Source organism: Bos grunniens, chromosome 23 (genome assembly GCF_055505025.1).
Source record: "Bos grunniens cultivar Pamir isolate PY7600 chromosome 23, Bosgru_T2T1.0, whole genome shotgun sequence".
NCBI lineage: Eukaryota > Metazoa > Chordata > Mammalia > Artiodactyla > Bovidae > Bos > Bos grunniens.
In genome coordinates this window covers 25090127-25110047 of record NC_141187.1, presented here as the reverse complement: position 1 = coordinate 25110047, position 19921 = coordinate 25090127, and the positions used below count along the sequence as shown (strand labels likewise).

The following is a 19921-nucleotide window of genomic DNA, read 5'->3' as shown; positions in this document are numbered from 1 at the left end:
GTATTATTTGACTACATTGTGCATGATGCCAGATAATTTTTGCTTGTTATGTTGTTAAATGGCCATTAGAATTGCTGCCAAGCAGAGAAAAGATAAGCATTTGTTTCGGACCAATGTTCTGTGTTTTTGAGGACACAGAAATTACAAAGACAATGGGCAGAACACAAGATAGATTTGCCAAGTATGAATATGGTGTATGAAAAATACTAAATAACTTCCATAGATCTGAATTTTGAAACCTATGCTCTAAAGAGAAAAATATTGCTTGTTTTCTAAGTAATAACTAATTATCATGATATTTTCTGCTTGAAACGGAATCCAAATCTTACTGGTTCTGAGTGGATGTTTAACCAAACCATAGCAGTCTGACGTCATTCTGCTTCTAACGAGTTTAATGAACTCTGGTGACTGTGTGTGTATCTCTATATCGGTTTGCTTGCCCGTTTGCATTTTTTTCCCACAGAGGAAATGAGGGTTTTTTTTTTTAAGTTTCCTATGAAATTAGCCATCCATTTTCCATCCAGCTCCTGGACCTGCATCAGAAAGTAGTAGGAAATATGAGTGGGTGGGAGTGTGAAGGATGGAGTTTGAGAGAGGGGGGCAGGAACTCTTTTCTAGATTCCATCTAAGACTACTTTGATTTTGGTTTCCAGAAGCTTGTCCATAACATGGCATGCAAATTCAGGACATGAAAATGGTCCTCAGAATGCAGCTCTGTGAAGAACGGCATATTCAGCTGTGTTCTCCAGCAAACAGCAGGAGTGATGCTAATCTTTCCCCTAATCTAATATGACCATCTACATGAATCTCAGTTTCCCAGCTTTAAATTAACTACATTACGCAGTCCACAATGCTTGGATGTTTTATGAAGGGACATTTTTTATGTGGTGGCTTATTAATAAATTATCAGGAATGAAACAAGGGATAGGGCTCCTGTGGATGAGTTTAGATTGAAGAGATAGATGGGAGAACGAAAGAGGCCATTTTATTAGGACATCCAAGTTCAAGACAGAAAGATGTGTGTTCCAAATGCTCCCCTGGGGATCAAAGTGGATTTGTTTTCTTATCTTCTAAGCTTTGTCCACATCATAAGAACATTGTTTCCAAAGGAAGTAATGAGACATCTCCTGCCTTTCTTTGGAAACTATTACCAGCTATAAATACCTAATTACTGCTAGGTTTAAATAAATTTGGTTTTCTTTTATTATTACCATGACACTCTAATTTCCTCTTCCTTCTGTGTTTTTAAACTGGTGGCATTTGCTGATCAAGTGATTGGCCTGTCTCTCTCATAAGCATTTTGCAAACGCCAAGCATCACCATCAAATATTTAGCTGATAGAATCGAGCATTGCTGCTGTACAGTAGATACAGACTGTAAATTTATCATGTTACGGCTTTTACCAAAAATTGTATGTATGCAGCAGGGAAGGGAGTAAAGCATGTATCTATCCCTTGAATTTTACTTTTACCAGGGCCTTTGACATAGGGAGCATCTGAGCCAGTTTTTAAAATTCACATCTGCTTTTGTCATTCTGCTATTCACAAGATTTAATGAATTACCAACCTCAGTTGGAGAGGCAGGAGAAGTTGACAATTAAAAGCATAAAACCTGGGCATAGGCACGACTGAGTTTAATCTGATTCCCTTGTTGACTTTACTTCATGGCCTCAAGAGGGTCAACTGTCCTCTCTGTGCACTTTGATTTCCTCATCATGAGAATCGTCCTAACAATATCACCCATACTCAGATGTTGTGATGCTGATTGAGTGAGTGACTGTCACTATAAGCATGGAGAGATTTCTGGCACAGTGTGTATGCTGTGTGTGTTATTTATTATTGGTCTTGTTATTAGGACTCAGCTCTCCAAGACCTGACTCTACCTTGTCTGTCTAGTCTTACTCTGGATTCCACCCGCTTGCCCCTACTCACACTAACCTCCACCAGCAATTCCTGGGACTGGTCTAACACCTTCACACACACTCACCTGCACCATTTCCTCCGATAGGATTGCTTGTCATCACCTGTTAAAAATGAATGAGCTTAAATTTCATCTTCCAATACAGATGAAATACGTATGTATTTATTTCCTGATTTTTTTATACCTTTTAAGGTCCTCTCTCTGCAAAGTTACAAAGAAATGATACTTGGCCACCAATTCTTTATGGCTTTCTAATATGATGGGGACATGAGAATAATATTTTGGGGAAAATGAAAAACTCCAGGTGATAAACAAAAAAGGGTAAAGCAATCACCATACTGCTAAAGGAGAGGAAGACTTTCATTATCCTAAGTTACATGTTTAGTCTCTCTAGTTCCTAAATCATATCACACTGCCTCAAATCCCATTTGCTAAAGGCTTAATTGTAGGGTTTGCACACACTCGGGGTCCACAGAAGAACCGAGAAGGAGTCCTGCTATGCTCTGTGGAAACTCAGTTTTGTACCATTCTTCTGCAATTGTTTCCTTGTTCCCCTAGTTTGGCGAATAGCCCCCAAAACCTCCCAGGCTAGACACCTCAGAGTTATCCTTAACCCTTGGCCTTCCATTACGCCCTTGCCTTGTGGCTTGCTAGTTTTATCGATTCCACCTCTGCAGTGTCTTGGTTTACACCCTGTTCCCTCTACCTACTCCATTTGCCAGCTGCATCTTCAGTTCAGTCTCAGTTAACAAACTCCTTACAGATGCCCATCATCTATTCCCTCTCTTTTCCCTCTAGGACAATGTTCTCTGTATATATCTTAAGAATCTTGGTTTCAAGACACACTTCTCTCACATAACCATAATCTCAAAAATACCCAAGCAACTCCTGCAGCTCAATTCCAGAAAAATAAATGACCCAATCAAAAAATGGGCCAAAGAACTAAACAGACATTATCCAAAGAAGACATACAGATGGCTAACAAACACATGAAAAGATGCTCAACATCACTCATTATCAGAGAAATGCAAATCAAAACCACAATGAGGTACCATTTCACGCCACTCAGAATGGCTGCGATCCAAAAGTCTACAAGCAATAAATGCTGGAGAGGGTGTGAAGAAAAGGGAACCCTCTTACACTGTTGGTGGGAATGCAAACTAGTGCAGCCACTAAGGAGAACAGTGTGGAGATTCCTTAAAAAACTGGAAATAGAACTGCCTTATGATCCAGCAATCCCACTGCTGGGCATACACACCGAGAAAACCAGAATTCAAAGAGACACGTGTACCCCAATGTTCATCGCAGCACTGTTTATAATAGCCAGGACATGGAAGCAACCTAGATGTCCATTAGCAGATGAATGGATAAGAAAGCAGTGGTACATATACACAATGGAATATTACTCAGCCATTAAAAAGAATACATTTGAATCAGTTCTGATGAGGTGGATGAAACTGGAGCCTATTATACAGAGTGAAGTAAGCCAGAAAGAAAAACACCAATACAGTATACTAACACATATATATGGAATTTAGAAAGATGGTAACGATAACCCTATATGCGAGATGGCAAAAGAGACACAGATATATAGAACAGTCTTTTGGACTCTGTGGGAGAGGGCTAGGGTGGGATGATTTGGGAGAATAGCATTGAAACATGTATATTATCATATGTGAAACAAATCACCAGTCCAGGTTCGATGCATGAGACAGGGTGCTTGGGGCTGGTGCACTGGGATGACCCAGAGGGATGGTATGGGGAAGGAGAGGGGGAGGGGGGTTCAGGATTGGGAACACGTGTACACCTGTGGCCGATTCATGTTAATGTACGGCAAAACCACTACAATATTGTAAAGTAAAATAAAATAAAATAAAATTCAGCTATCTAGAAGGAATAGTCCCCTTTTCTCAACTTTTGTGACACTTCTCTTTTATTCACTTAACACCTTTTATATGTAATATAATTATTTGTGTTCATCTTGTCCAGATGCCTCCATATTAGGTCTGCATCTTTTCTAATGCCAGAGGGCATTATAACAGGAGACCATTGATGACCATTGTTGAGTGAATAAACTGAACTGAACTGTTGAGTGAATGGTGAGGCAGAGAGAGAATGGGTCCATCTCCATCCCCCCTCCCCTTTTCAGAGACCCCTGGATTCCAGCAATTCCTACAACAGCTGAAAAAAATAAGGCCCTTCGTCTCCTCTAAAAGAGATGGAGAAATTTTATTCTGGTTCATAAGATTAACAACAGGATAATGGCTGCACATCTTTTGGGGTCTTCAGTTTAGTTCAGTTCAGTTGCTCAGTCATGTCCAACTCTTTGAGACCCCATGGACTGCAGCATGCCAGACTTCCCTGTCCATCACTAACTCCTGGAGCTTACTCAAACCCATGCCCATTGAGTCGGTGATGCCATCCAACCAACTGAACCTCTGCATCTTCTTCTCCTCCCGCCTTCAATCTTTCCCAGCATCAGGGCCTTTTCAAAAGAGTCAGTTGGGGCTGGTGCACTGGGACGACCCAGAGGGATGGTGTGGGGAGGGAGGAGGGAGGAGGGTTCAGGATGGGGAACACATGTATGCCTGTGGCGGATTCATTTTGATATTTGGCAAAACTAATACAATTATGTAAAGTTTAAAAATAAAAAAAAAAAAAAAAAAAAAAACAAAAGAGTCAGTTCTTCATATCAGGTGGCCAAAGTATTGGAGTTTCAGCTTCAGCATCAGTCCTTCCAATGAATATTCAGGACTGATTTCCTTAAGAAATAACTGGTTTGATCTCCTTGCAGTCCAAGGGACTCTCAAGAGTCTTCTCCAACACCACAGTTCAAAAGCATTAATTCTTTGGCGCTCAACTTCCTTTATAGTCCAACTCTCACATCCATACGTGACTACTGGAAAAACCATAGCTTTGACTAGATGGAACTTTGATGGCAAAGTAATGTCTCTGCTTTTTAATAAGCTGTCTAGATTGGTCACAGCTTTTCTCCCAAGGAGTAAGCATCTTTTAATTTCATGGATGCAGTCACCATCTGTAGTGATTTTGGAGCCCCCTAAAAAAAATCTCTCACTGTTTCCAATGTTTCCCCATCTATTTGCCATGAAGTAATGGGACCAGATGCCGTTATCTTAGTTTTCTAAATGTTGAGTTTTAAGCCAACTTTTTCACTCTCTTCTTTCACTTTCATCAAGAGGCTCTTTAGTTCTTTGTCGCTTTCTGCCATAAGGATGGTGTTATCTGCATATCTGAAGTTATTTCTCCCAGCAGTCTTGATTCCAGTTTGTGCTTCATCCAGCCTGGCATTTCGCATAATGTACTCTGCATATAAGTTAAATAAGCAGGGTGACAGTATACAGCCTTGACATACTCCTTTCCCAATTTGGAACCAGTCTGTTGTTCCATGTCCAGTTCTAACTGGTGTTTCTTAACCTGCATACAGATTTCTCAAGAGGCAGGTCAGGTGGTCTGGTATTCCCATCTCTTTCAGAATTTTCCACAGTTTATTGTGATCCACACAGTCAAAAGCTTTGGCATAGTCAATAAAGCAGAAATAGATGTTTTTCTAGAACTCTCTTGCTTTTTCTGTGATCCAGTGGATGTTGGCAATTTGGTCTCTGGTTCTTCTGCCTTTTCTAAAACCAGCTTGAACATCAGGAAGTTCACGGTTCACGTATTGCTGAAGCTTGGCTTGGAGAATTTTGAGCATTACTTTACTAGCATGTGAGATGAGTGCAATTGTGTGGTAGTTTGAGCATTCTTTGGCATTGCTTTTCTTTGGGATTGGAATGAAAACTGACCTTTTCCAGTCCTGTGGTCACTGCTGAGTGTTCCAAATTTACTGGCATATTGAGTGCAGCACTTTCACAGCATTATCTTTCAGGATTTGGAATAGCTCAACTGGAATTCCATCACCCCCACTAGCTTTGTTCGTAGTGATGCTTTCTAAGGCCCACTGGACTTCACATTCCAGGATGTCTGGCTCTAGGTCAGTGATCACACCATCGTGGTTATCTGGGTCATGAAGATCTTTTTTGTACAGTTCTGCTGTGTATTCTTGCCACCTCTTCTTAATATCTTCTGCTTCTGTTAGGTCCATACCATTTCTGTCCTTTATTGAGCCCATCTTTGCATGAAATGTCCCCTTGGTATCTCTGATTTTCTTGAAGAGATCTCTAGTCTTTCCCATTCTGTTGTTTTCCTCTATTTCTTTGCATTGATCGCTGAGGAAGGCTTTCTTATCTCTTCTTGCTATTCTTTGGAACTCTGCATTCAGATGCTTATATCTTTCCTTTTCTCCTTTGCTTTTTGCTTCTCTTCTTTTCACAGCTATTTGTAAGGCCTCCCCAGACAGCCATTTTGCTTTTTTGCATTTCTTTTCCATGGGGATGGTCTTGATCCCTGTCTCCTGTACAATGTCACGAACCTCAGTCCATAGTTCATCAGGCACTCTATCTATCAGATCTAGGCCCTTAAATCTATTTCTCACTTCTACTGTGTAATCATAAGGGATTTGATTTAGGTCATACCTGAATGGTCTAGTGGTTTTCCCTACTTTCTTCAATTTCAGTCTGAATTTGGGGTCTTAGCAGTGAGCAAAATGTGATGCCTTCCTTCTAGGTGATGCTGTCTGCCGGCCACCTGAGTTCCCTCTCCCTGTGTTCCTGATGACTCCCTCTGTCTTTGTGGTAGAGTTATTGCTGGAGACCTCAGTGCTGCCTTCTCCAAATAGTACTCTGATCGGTGGCCTCTAATCACTTGTGTGCTTGTGTATGTGAAATCCATGTCCTCAGTGTTGATGGAAAACTGACAGGTGAAAAGGAGCTCCATACCATACAAGTGCAAATGTAAACATTAACTTCATGGATTTCTTATCTCTACCACATTTAAATCTTACTGACTATATATGGTGTGTTTTGTGAATGTAAAATAAAGACTATCAATTTACCTTTTGTAAATACAAATCTCTAGAAATGGCAGGGAGAGGAGAGGAGGGGGCTGACCTCAAGACATCTGGAAGCAGAGAAGAGCAAAACAGGACCAGAAATTTGGAAGTTATTAATAAATAGTATGTCCATATCATAAATAAAAAGATATGAACATCTCTTAATTGAAAAAACATAAATAAAATCTATCACTTATTCCTTAAAGAAAACTTAAAGAAAAAATTACCAGGAATAAAAGCCTGCCTGGTAAATAAGATGGGGAGTTCCAATGCTATTTGCAACCAAGATCCAGTATCATCTTTAACAATGGAATATTAGAAGAATTTCTACTTAAGTGATGATAAAGTACAGAATTCATTCTTGCCAAAATTTTATAACATATATATTTGGAATGGGAAGAAACAGTCAAATTTAAAGCAAAATTTAGAGGACAATTTTGGAGAAAATACATGTTGATTTACAGAAGATTGTTTAATGATAACTTAAAGATTCAACCATTAACTATTATATTTATTAGTAGCTTGAGTAAATTAGTCAATATAATGTCAGTCTAAGCAAAAATCATATTGTATAAGCCAGGGATATACAGTTAAGCAAGATAAATAAACAATAGTGACCAAAGAATATGCTGTCTTTGGGAAAAACAAGAGATATATGGGACTTACATAAAAAATAAACTGTATTTCATTGACGAGTTTAAGAACAAATACATAGGGAATTACAGCGTGTTTCTAATTAGATTAATTAATATTGCAAAGACCGTATTTATTTCTAAATTAACTTTGATTTAGGAAACCCTGGTGGCTCAGTGTTTAACACCATTTCAATTATTTTCTAGCAGTATAAGATGATTCTAAAATTCTTCAGAAACTATAGATCAATGCCAGAACACTACTTTTTTACAGGAAATGGAATTTCTGGCAATGGGCAAAGGTAGCTCAACCAGAGACACAATACTTACGTCACTCTTCTTCAGACAATGTGATACTGATACAAGAATATATGAGCATTAGGAGAAATAGTCTCAATTAGGTATTGATATAGATATTAGGTATAGAAATGTAAGTTATGAGGAAGATAATAAAAATAAAGAAAAACAGAAGCATTCGTCTATTAATGGGGCTATAAACTTGACTTCTTAGAACATTTAGTAATCTAGATTCATACTTCAAAAAATTGCCAGAGTAAACTTCGAATAGATTAATGAGTTAAATTAGGTTTACTAAAACATAAGCGTTGCTAGAGTATTACAGAAATAATAAAGTGGAGTCACTTATGGTATAATGTGGAATGAAGAGCGCTTTTTCTTTACCTTTTGAAAATGTCCATACTTCTTGATTCATCATGCATTTCGTACTAAAAACAGATAATAATTTTTCATTTAAAAGAACAAATAATGTAGAAAAATTATAGATGATAGTATTTATAATGCATGCATGCTCAGTCATTAAGTTGTGTCTGATTCCTTGTGACCCAGTGGACTATAGCCCAACAGGTTCCTCCATATATGGAATTTCCCAGATAAGAATACTGGAGTGGGTTGTCATTTCCTTCTCCAGGGGATCGTCCCGACCCAGGAATTGAACCCTGGTCTCCCGCATTGGTAGGTGAATTCTTTACCACTGAGCCACCAGGGAAGCCCAGTACTTATATTTTTCATTAATAGTAATTCTTTCCAATTAATAATTTAATGTTATTTATTAATTATTTTGTATATCTTCTTCAATATGTGGGCAGGACTGTTCCCCTTATTGTTCCCCTTATTCTCCACCAAAGTGGAGTCTATTCTTTATGTTGGTTGATCCACTGTCTGTCTTTCTGCTTTAGATCCTATTTAGGCTTCAAGATAGAGGAGCTTATATTGGGTCTTTCATACTGAATCCAAGTCATCCTACAGTAAATGCAGCACATGGAGACTAGGCTATAAAAATAGACAGGGAGTGGTGTGGAGGGAGGGGAATATTCATTGTTAATTTTCCCATTGCAAAGGAACCAGTGAGTGAAGTAAGTCAGACAGAGGAAGACAAATACTGTTGGATATCACTAATATGTGGAATCTTAAAAAATTTAGCAAACTGGTGAATGCTCAAAAAGCAAGCAAGAAAAAAAAGAAGAAGCAGCAGCTAAAAACTACTATCCACACAAATCTTTAAAATCATAGACTCAGGATATTGGTTGTCCAAGAAAGTTCTAGAAGCCAAAAGAGGTTAAGGATACCTAAGAAGAATTACAGCCAACTGTGGATGAACCTGAATGGACCCCAAACCACCAAGCCTTTCTCTTTTTCATAAAGATATATGTGCCCATAGTCTCCCTGAAATTTGATCAAACCCACCAACAGGACTCTAAGAGACATAGAGGGGCAATGTGAAATCCTATCTTTCCATTTTAATGGGGATTCACCAACAAGGTGGAGGAGGAAAGGAGGCTTGCTGTTGCATATGTTTTGATACTCACTATTCTTCCTTCCCTAAGACCCAAACATTCAGCTGAATGCCTTAGGACACATATCTGCTATAAATTCATTTTTTATCTAATTTGTCTGAGATCTAAGCTTCCTGTGGAGGTCCAAGATCAAAGGATCGGATTCTTTCTGATGTTGGCGCTGACATATAATGTGTGCTGACTTAGTTCTGTCTATAACCTCACAGTGGGAGGCGGCCAGCCTCCCTCGACACCTTTACACAGCGCACTTTCATTTCGGCTGGGGAGTCTGTCAGGTATGTTGCTGATTGGAGCTGCCATGTAAATAATTCATGGGAGATTTTTAAATGTTTTGGGGCTTGCAAAGGAAAGCTACGCTCGTGTTAGTCTTTCATGAATAGATGCAGACTTGAAGAACAAGGGGGAATAGATTTCCAAAGACGGTCTCTCAAAAATAGGATAACAATATCTTCAATGGATTGAAAACAGGTGACTTGCAGTGTTTGATTCCCCTTACATGAAGTGGTATTGGTTTTACCAAGGGATAAAAATTCAAAGCCCATTTTCCTTTTTTAAGTTTGCTTCTACCTGACAATTTATTATTCCTATTCTTTGGTTATTTGCTGATCTTGATAAACTATGTCTTTTCCTCCTGGTGGGAGTGGTAATTATAGAGATGACACCAAACTCAGGACTCAGCATAGGGCTGGGCTTAATAGAGGGACAAGGTTGATGGCAAAATAAGTTCCTTCCCTGAAGGAACTCAAAGTCCTAAGAGGATGGTGAGACTGTCATACAAGGAAAGGTGACCAATAATAGAAACAGTTGCACAAGTCAAATGAGAAACTCCAGTCAACAAGTACTGAGGCATAAATCAATGCCTTTGAGCTGTCAAGGAACAGTTCTGGAAGGATTTGAGGTCCCATAGGGAGACTAGGATAACCTGGAAGCTCTAAGCAAGAGAATTATCCCATAATTAGGGGAGAGGGACCATAACAGTTACAAGCTAGGAGAAATGACTGTGGAGGAGGAGAGAAGATGTGGATAACATGAGTTTCACAGGATATTACTGACACATCATCAAAACAATATAAACAACATGATTACTTTATCTTGTTTTACTGTTCCAAACCAGCAGTATATTATGTTTCCCTCTCCAGGGGATCTTCCCATCTCAGGGATCGAATCCAGGTCTCCTGCCTTGCAGGAAAATTCTTTACCATCTGAGCCAACAGGGAAGCCATTGTTTATATATATATATATAGATATAGATATATATAGGTTAAACACATTTATATTATGATGTTATTTGTATTTATATTATGTTATTTATATTTCTGCTATAATATTGTCTCTTACACTATGACACAGACTTGATGATTCTCTCCTAACATAAGCCAAGACAGGCTCAGTAAACTGAGAGAGAGGTATAATACACAGGTTTATCAATTAGCATTGACCTTGTATATAAAAGTATGTATGTATAAAAATTCATGTTAATGCATTTGATGATGAGAAATTAGAAAATCAGGGATGGGAAATGTCAGTGACAGTACTGCCACATACCTCTCAGGGGTGTAGGGTGGTTCTTGACCTTTCATTTTACTCTAAGGCACATGGAAGATGACATTACCACGTGTGCCACACTCTGATGCATGTATTTAGCCAAGCATTCTTCTTTTTTTTTTTCCCAAGCATTCTTCTTAACTCCCCTTTGCTAGCTTTGATTGTACACAGCATTGTTTGGTTCTCTCACTACAACTCTGGAGTCATAGATCTTGACTTCTGTACAGTAAGATGTGCTATTATGTATCTGTGGTCTTGAGAAGTTACTTAATGCCTATATCTCAGTGGCCTCCCTTCTAAAAGGGAGATGGTAATAACACTTACTTCAGAGGGTTGTTGTAAGGATTAAATTATGTATATATATACTTACATATATATATAAAACCTGGTGCCCAGCATATAATTGCTATAATAGTGTTACTTTAAATGATTATTAGCCTTTCTTTCTTCAAGGAATGCATCCTGGAATGTAAATGTATGAGTGGCATTAACAATCTTGAATTACCTTTAATTTGATTAAAAATAATAATTTAATAAAGTTATTTTAAAGTTGCACTATAGCACTTTATTGTTTATAAAACTAGCTTGATACATCCCTCAATACCCAATGAATTATGAGAATTAGACATTCATGAATTAGGAAATACTTTCTGAAGAAAGAGAGAAATTTGGGGAGGTGAGTAAAAGAAGGCAGAGGGTTTTGAAAGACAGGGTGGAAAAAATATTTCAGGCCGAGGGTGTGTTTAAGATAATTCTTATAGGTGAGTAATTATATATATACACTCTTATAGATACTTGTTTATTTATATATTTATCTCTGCATATGTTTGTTTTTATAAAATAAAATATATTCAAATTGTGAATTTGGCATAAAAGTCAAAAGTATTACTAAGACTGGTTTTACATTTATTAATACAGGTGTGAGTTAATCCACATAGTAAGGTCTGATTCTAGCCTAATTTTCCTATTTAAGCTGCCATGCTTACAATGAAAAATCCTGATTGACTTATTATGAACATTGTAAAAGTTTTTTCTGGGAAGCTATATTATCAAATTTGTATTAGACAATTTGTATTAATTATCAATTAATTAATTGATGGGTGTGGGAGACACGGGTTTTTTGAAAAAGTGTGTACTCCCAACGATATTTAGAAATTGGTAAGTTGATATAACTCTCAGTCTTTAATTATTTGGTGATATCTTTTCAGGAATGTTAAACATGCAAAACATGCAGTCAGCTGATTGAGAACTAAGTCTGTTTCTTTTTCTCCTTCTTGTCTGTCACAGATTTGAGGATGAAGGTCATGCTCGCCAAGCTGAACCAGCTCCCCCATCAGTCCCTGAATGGCGTGTCCAGAAGGAAGGTGAGCCACCGTGTGGTCCGAGAGGAAGGTGGCAGCCGAGAAGAGGCCGCTGTGCCTGCTCCCAGTATTACCAGTGTCACGTCGCCCAGGAACACCTGTACTCCAGGCTCTCCTGCTCAGCAGGTGTACCTGCAGGAGAGTGGGGGCTGGAAGGGGGCCCAGGAGCAGGTGCTGAGATACCAGCTGGCAGGCCAAGATCAGCTGCTGCTGCTCTGCCCAGACCTCAGACGAGAGAGGCAGCGTTTGCAGGGCCAGAGTCAGCTTGGCAAGGGGCACATCAGTCTAGGGCTTTCCCAGGAGAAGCCAGGCTCCTGTGGTGCCACCGAGGCATTCTGCCTCCATTCAGTACATCCAGAGGCTGTTCAGGAACAGCTGTGATTGAGGAGTGGTGAGGACATTTGGGCTGCAAGTTATAGTGTTCAAAATATATCTGGATCATATGAGCAGGGAAGATGAGGCCTGACCAGTTTGGACTAAGAAGGGAGAATATGTGCGTGTGTGCTCAGTCATGTCCAACTATTTGTGACCCTGTGGACTATAACCCACTAGGCTTCTCTGTCCATGAAATTTTCTAGGCCAGAATACTGGAGTGGTTTGCCATTTCCTTCTCCAAGGGCTCTTCCCAAGCCAGGGACCGAACCTGTGTCTCTTGCATTGAGTAAAGGCAGATTCTTTACCACTGTGCTATCTTGGAAGCCCAGAAGGGATAATATGGATTCTGAATTCTTTCTTTTCAACTTTAACATGGAAGATAGTCATATAAATGATGTAGGTTGAAACAATATCTGACATATCTTTTTTATTAATCATGAATCTTAGTCCAATACTAGGCAAGTAATAAGTTCCCAAATACTGATTTTTTTACTTGTTTTTATCTTAAGCTGGTTATCTTATTGATTTTGCAATTTTAATAAAGGTATAATGCTGATTTATTCAAGGGTTTCCCTGACAGCTCAGTTGGTAAAGAATCTGCCTGCAACACAGGAGACCCCGATTCGATTCCTAGGTTGGGAAGATCCACTGGAGAAAGCATAGGCTTCCCACTGCAGACTGATTTATTACAGTAGGGAGTGGCATTAAGCTTCTTCTAGGACAAGGTCCCCAACCTCCAGGCCACAGGGGTTTCCAACCTCCTGTAAGACCAATGGCAGCATTAGATTAGAAATAAAGTGCATAAAAAATGTAATGCTCTTCCATGAAATTGGTCCCCAGTACCAAAAGGTTTGGGGACCTCTGTTCTAGAATGATTACCCACAGTTCTTTGGGCTTCTCTTATTGAAGGGATCATGACAAAATCTGGATGGCTACAGCTGTTTCTGCAGTATTCAGTTCAGTTCAGTTCAGTCGCTCAGTCATGTCTGACTCTTTGTGACCCCATGAGTTGCAGCACGCCGGGCCTCCCTGTCCATCACTAACCCCCAGAATTCACTCAAACTCACGTCCATCGAGTTGGTGATGCCATCCAGCCATCTCATCCTCTGTTGTCCCCTTCTCCTCCGCCCCCAATCCCTCCCAGCATCAAACATTTCTTTATCCTATGGGAATATTTGAAGGACAAGAGAAGACCCCCTCTCTGGTCTATCAGAGCTTACCTCCCAACCATAAGGCACTTGCCTGATTTTTCACAAACTGATTTTATTTCACAACTTAAATTCAGTCATTATTAGGAGTCCATAGTTGAGCAAACACATCATTTTTGCTCCTCGTGAGTACTGACACATGGAAATTATGTTCTCCTGGGCTTTGCTGATATTTTAGTTAAGGACAAGAATATAAGAATAGCCAGTCTGGGTAAGGAAATGGTCCATGGACCCAGTAATTTTTTCAATAGTTCTTTCTTTCTTTTAATAACTGAGCCACATAAAAAAGTGGAAGGAAACTATATTGGGAGAACAGAGATGACCAAGTGGCCAAGTGGATTATCAGCTGACTTAATTATTAGAGAATTATTAGGGAACTGCATTTTGGGGAAGATAATGCGTGGGAGAGATCATACCATGTGCAGCCTCTCTAGGCTTTGTTGCTGAGGGTTCAGATGGAAACCAGAGCAGAGGGTTAACCATGTTGATAAGTTGAGTAAGGATATGAAAGGAAGCTTCACCCAATTCACACATTTGCAGAGGGCCCATTTATGTACAAACTAAATGATACTTTAAGCAAGCCCAACTGTGTATCTGGAAGATCTTTTGTATCAATGAGTGAAGCCAAGACAGCTAAGGTAAAGAAAATATCTAATAAGAACTTGCTCTCAGCTTTTATCTAAACCAGGATTTTCCAGTCTCTGAAAAATGAAAGGGATGTCTTACGTTTGTGATAGAACAGAGGAAGGAAAAACACTCTTCTGTGGCAGAATTTTAAACAATAACGTCCTGGAATTAGCCCCAGAGGAGATACTACTGGCAGAAAGTCATTGTCTGAGAGCATCAGTGAGAAAGTATGTCTCACTCTACACAAGCTGGTGGCAAAGTTCTCAATTTCTGTGTCCATTCTTTACATGTCTTACTGACATCTCAGACCTTAAAGCTGCCTCTGAAAGGAGGTAGGCAGCCTTCCCCAGGACATTATGCTAGCTTCTCTGGGTCCTCAGAGAGCTATGATTATTTAGTACAAAAGCATTTGTAGTTGAGGCTTTTGAGAAATATAAAAACTGCTTACTAAGGGTCTGTCTATACACTCTCCCTTTCACCACCTCCAATTCCAACCCAGGTGTCTTTCCTGAACTCTATACTGTTTATCGAACTGCCTACTGAGAGCTTCCACTAGATTTACCCTGCAGATGATGGCAGAAAGTCATCATTTGAAGGCGTTAGTGAGAAAGTATGTCTTCTGTCTTCCAGTATTACATTGCCCTCACACAATGGCATGACCTCATTCAGGCCAGAAATCTAGAAATCACCCACGACTTGACTTTTTCTATCTAACCCTTCCCCAAAGTCAGCTGGTGCTGCTTCTGCTAAGTCACTTCAGTCGTGCCCGACTCTGCACAACCCCATAGACAGCAGCCCACCAGGCTCCTCCATCCATGGGATTTTCCAGGCAAGAGTACTGGAGTGGGGTGCCATTGCCTTCTCCACCAAAGTCAGCTACCAGCTGTCATTTCTGCACCTTCTTTACACTTCTCTCAATTTCTACTATCTTCTTTTCCATCCCCTACGTGCTAAACCCTGATCTTTCTGGAAGGCAAGTTTGATCCTATGCTTGTTTGGGAACAGCCAGAGTTGACCTATTAACTCTATGCCACCAAAATCTAGGATCCCCAAGTCCAGAATGGACTCTTTGGACCTGAATAGCAACCAGATTATCCAGAGTAACATGGAGGGCTCTTGGATGTGTCTTGGGATTTCAGAGTCTGGCCAGAATCCCCAACCCATAGTTAAGGCAGTCTTTTTTTTCCTCCTCCAAAAATGGGAGAATTGGGTAAATTCTAGAGGCAAAGACAGCAGTTCTTGGTTCATTTATGTCTGAAGATGAGCTGATTAGATAAAGCCAACCCCAAACTTACTCAGACCATTAACATAGGGGACCCAGTAAATGTTTCCCAGCAGTATCAAAACTTACCCTTTCTTCAAATAAGTAATTTAAAATGTCTTGTTCCTGTGTAATTTCAAAGAACTTCTTGTCTCCCATTTCTGATTTTCTATGTTTGAAGGACTCCTTTCCCCCAAGATATTGAACAAACTAAAATTCTAGACCGTTCAATATTTGTAAATATTTATGGATGTTAAAGCTGAGAGGGATGATGGAAGCTGGAGTAGTTTTCATTATCTCTTGAGTTTGGGGGATGTGTACAGGGAAGGTACCAGTCTCTGACAGAGCTTCATGTGTCTCTCAGAGAGAAAGCCTTGGCCAATCTAACCAAGGTTGTATTCTGAAGCAGACTTGCCCATCTCATCGCCCAAAGAGGCTGCTGAGTACCAAGAGGCTTTAGTCCTTCAGAACCCTCCCCTTTCATAGATTATTCAGTTGAGTGATTCCCTTCCTTTTAGCAATCTAACTCTGAATGTATAAAATTACTTTACATTGAAATGTATGCAAACTATATGCAAAACGAATATGATGAAACTGAATATAGATCACATGCAAATATTATTCAACCAAGCTTCTATAAAATGTCATGTACATGTCAATAAAAGTAAAGGATTTTAATTAATTCTGTCATTTAAAATTCATGTATTTATTCCATATTTTGTTTCCAGAACTTGTATTCAGTGTCAATATTGAAAGAACTATAAGCAGAAGGAATTACTGTACTGAATGTAGAACAATTGATTTCAGCTTACACTATGTCACTATGAGCAATTAACAGACATATTTGAAAGACAAACTATATTTCCAGAATGTAATTTTTTTTAAAGGGACAAAACATCTTTTTATGAAGTTAAATGAGGTTTAAACAGTCAAATTCATAGATTTGGTTGTTTACAAATATTTCTCCTACCTCAAAACAGACTGGAGATTTATTTGCTTGGAACAATTCAGAAAAAGAATAGATTCTGCCCATCAATCTGTTCTGTTTTGAGACAGAAGTTTTGTTTAACACATTTGTAGGACTTCCTAGAACTTACTGGAGTGTGAGTTGATGTCTCTGTGCATGTGTCCTCAGTTGCTAAGTCATGTCTGACTCTGCCACTCCATGGACTGTAGCCTGCCAATCTCCTCTGTCCATGGGATTTCCCAGGTAAGAATACTAGAGCAGGTTGCTATTTCCTTCTCTAGGGAATCCTCCCCACCCAGAGATCAAACTTGCAACTTTTACATTGCAGGCATATTCTTTACCACTGAGCCACCTGGGAAGCTGATTTCTCCATATCATTCCTTATTTCAGTCTCAGAAATGATGACTCATTTATTATTATCACTATATCTTTTATTTTAAAATGAGTAGCCATAACAAGAGGAAAGAAAATCAATCTCCTTTCAAAAATGTGAGAAATATCATTCTTCTCTCTACTTTATAATAAACAGTTACTGAATCCTTACAAAGGTGCAGGGCAAAATTGGGGGAAAAATGTATCTGCTTCTTTTAAAAATTTTCTTTAATTTAGTGGTACATCTATCCAGAAGAATGACTAATGTAGAAAATTATTCAAGATATACCATTAGGCTAAAAATACATAAAGCAAGTTGCAAAAAATGGGTATAGTGTGCTTTTACCTATAGTTGATTTATGTACAGAAAAATTATGGAGAGATAGCCAATACATATTTTAAAATGAGCTACCTTTAGATAATGGAGTAGGGAATATGAGGAGATTTGTACTTCATATTTTATATCTTTTTGAATTTCAATATTTTCTTAAAATATACTACTAATAAAAATAAAATTTAGAAGTATTTTCTCCATGTTTTGGTTGTCCAAAGGTTAGCAATACCCAGGCCTAGAAATTGCTTGTAGGAAAAAACTTTTACAAAGAGAGAGGAGATGAGTATCTGTGGGAGAAGTAAAGAGTGGACAGAGAAGATTAATGGACTGGGAAGAGAGTCCAGGAAGGAATAAAAGGAAGAGTAGGGAACATCTCTGAATGAGGAAAAGAATGTTCCATAGTGGGCAATGATTAAAGTGCTAACAAGTCTACTTTCTCATCACAGTGTCCCTGGAATATCATACAGGGCATGTCACCGTGGGCCCCTCTGTGTGAAGGGCCTTAGGGTACAGGTGCGTATGTCTATGGGCTCAACATCTCTTAGTAAGATTCGAATATTCTGGCTTTTCCATTATTCATATTGAGGAAACAATGGGGAAGCAGTTGCTAACCCTAAGTCATGAATGGACCCAATATGACACTCAGAGCTGAGAATTCCTGCTGGATAACACGCCTCTCACCAGATCAGTGCCACAGCCTGCACTTCTTCCAGCCCTGGTCTGCTAGGACTTATTCTAAACCTAGATCAAGTGGTGCTATAACCCTAAACACAAAAGCTGCCTCTTGGGAGCAGCTGTCACAAAGCACTTATTAAGTAGGCTCCAGAGACTCAGACTTTTGAGAGATAGAGGCTTAAGTCAAAGGGCCATGAGCTTCAAAGGGTATGGTGTAAGAAATAATATGCTCCAAAGTTTCTTAGGGACTTCACTGGCAGTCTGGTTTTTAAGACTTCCCTTTCCAATGCAGGGGGTGCTGGTTTGATACCTGTTCAGGGAACTAAGATCACACATACTTCGCAGCCAAAAAAAAAACAAAACATAAAACAGAAGCAATATGGTAATAAATTCAATAAAGGCTTTCAAAGTGGTCCACATCAAAAAAAAATCTTAATTTTTTTTTAAATTTGGGAATAAATAAATAATCCTGTGTGCTTATCTACAATTCTGAAAACTGTAGAAGTGCTGTAATTTGGGCTATACATCTAGTAATACCAACCATTTTTTTCTCATTGGAATTTTTTCCACCTATCTTTATTCTATTCTCAGGGATGCCACTGACTCAGTTCTCACCTCTCTTATCAACATCATAAATCTCTCCCCATCTACTGGGGTGTCCCCATGACTGTCCAACATGGTTGAGTAGCTCCCACTTGAAAAAAAAATCAGACATTCTTTGATTCTATAGACCCCTTCATATCTCTTCCCATTTTCTTAACCCATTCCATTAACACTGTTTGAGACTTTTGTTCACAGGTTAAATTACTTCGTCCATTTTCATTTATTCTTCCAGGCATTCCAATGCACTTCTGTCTCCTCTGCAGAAGAGGCTGCTCTTATGGCAATTACCAGCAACCTCCATATTGCCAATTCTAAAGAATGAGCCTGTCTTCATCCTGTATGTTAACCCCATCCTTTCTTTTCCCCATTCTTGAAACAGTTTCCTCTCTTGCCCTTTGTGATACCTTCTCTCCTTGATTCACTCTTATGTCACTGAACATAATAAGCCATAGACTGAAGGCTCAACTTTGGTACTTTAAAAAAAAAAAATGTATTCATTTTTGGCTGCACTGGGCTTTGTTGCTGTGCAGGGGCTTTCTCTAGTTGCGGTGGCGGTGAGCAGAGGCTACTCTCGAGTTGCGCTGTGCAGGTTTTGTATTACGGTGGCTTCTCTTGTTGCCGAGCACCAGCTCTAGGGCACGCAGGCTTCACAGTTGCAGCATATGGGCTCAGTAGTTCTGGCTTCCAGGCCCCGGATGTGGGTTTAGTAGTTGTGGTACATAGGCTTCGTTGCCCTGTGGCATGTGATGAACCGTGGATGAACCAGTGTCCTCTGCATTGCAAGGCAGATTCGTAACCACTGGACCACCAAGGAAGCCCCAGACTTCGATTCTTGATCCAAAACCTCATGAGAGCCCCAAGAAAAATATCTCATTGAGCCTGCCCAGGCTTAGGTCTGAGAGCTAATATTGAACCAGTGGGATGTATCTTTTCTGAACCCCTTTGTCATAGAAAATAGCAGATTTCATAGTGAAAAACAACCTGAGTATAATATACTGGAATCCCAATCTTTACTCTGCAAAATTCTAGAAACATCAACCCAATACTTTCTGACTGTAGTGTTTCAGAAGAGATGTCAGAAACCAGTCTAAGTTTTGTTCCTGTCTAGGAATCATTAAAGATCACAGGATCTTTTTTCTAGACTATTTTAAACATTTTGATAATTCTCTCCATAGATGAGTCTTTTTGTATACTAGACCAAAATTGCAAAGAGAGGATAATGCTATTTGTAATAAGGAGAGAAAACTCAAATAGGGAAGGAAAACATTAGTGATTCATA

General features: G+C 39.3%; 1 protein-coding gene across 8 annotated transcripts in view; it reads left to right on the top strand.

The window, feature by feature from the left end:
• PKHD1 (PKHD1 ciliary IPT domain containing fibrocystin/polyductin) overlaps positions 1-16373 on the top strand; it is a 443740-nt gene extending 427367 nt beyond the window's left edge. For all 8 annotated transcript variants that reach the window (XM_086370763.1, XM_086370767.1, XM_086370766.1 and 5 more), the window contains one exon: positions 12147-16373. In XM_086370763.1, the coding sequence (XP_086226889.1) occupies positions 12147-12601 (455 nt within the window). In that variant the 3' untranslated portion in view covers positions 12602-16373. The remainder of the gene's footprint in view (positions 1-12146) is intronic.
• Positions 16374-19921: the final 3548 nt, after the last annotated feature.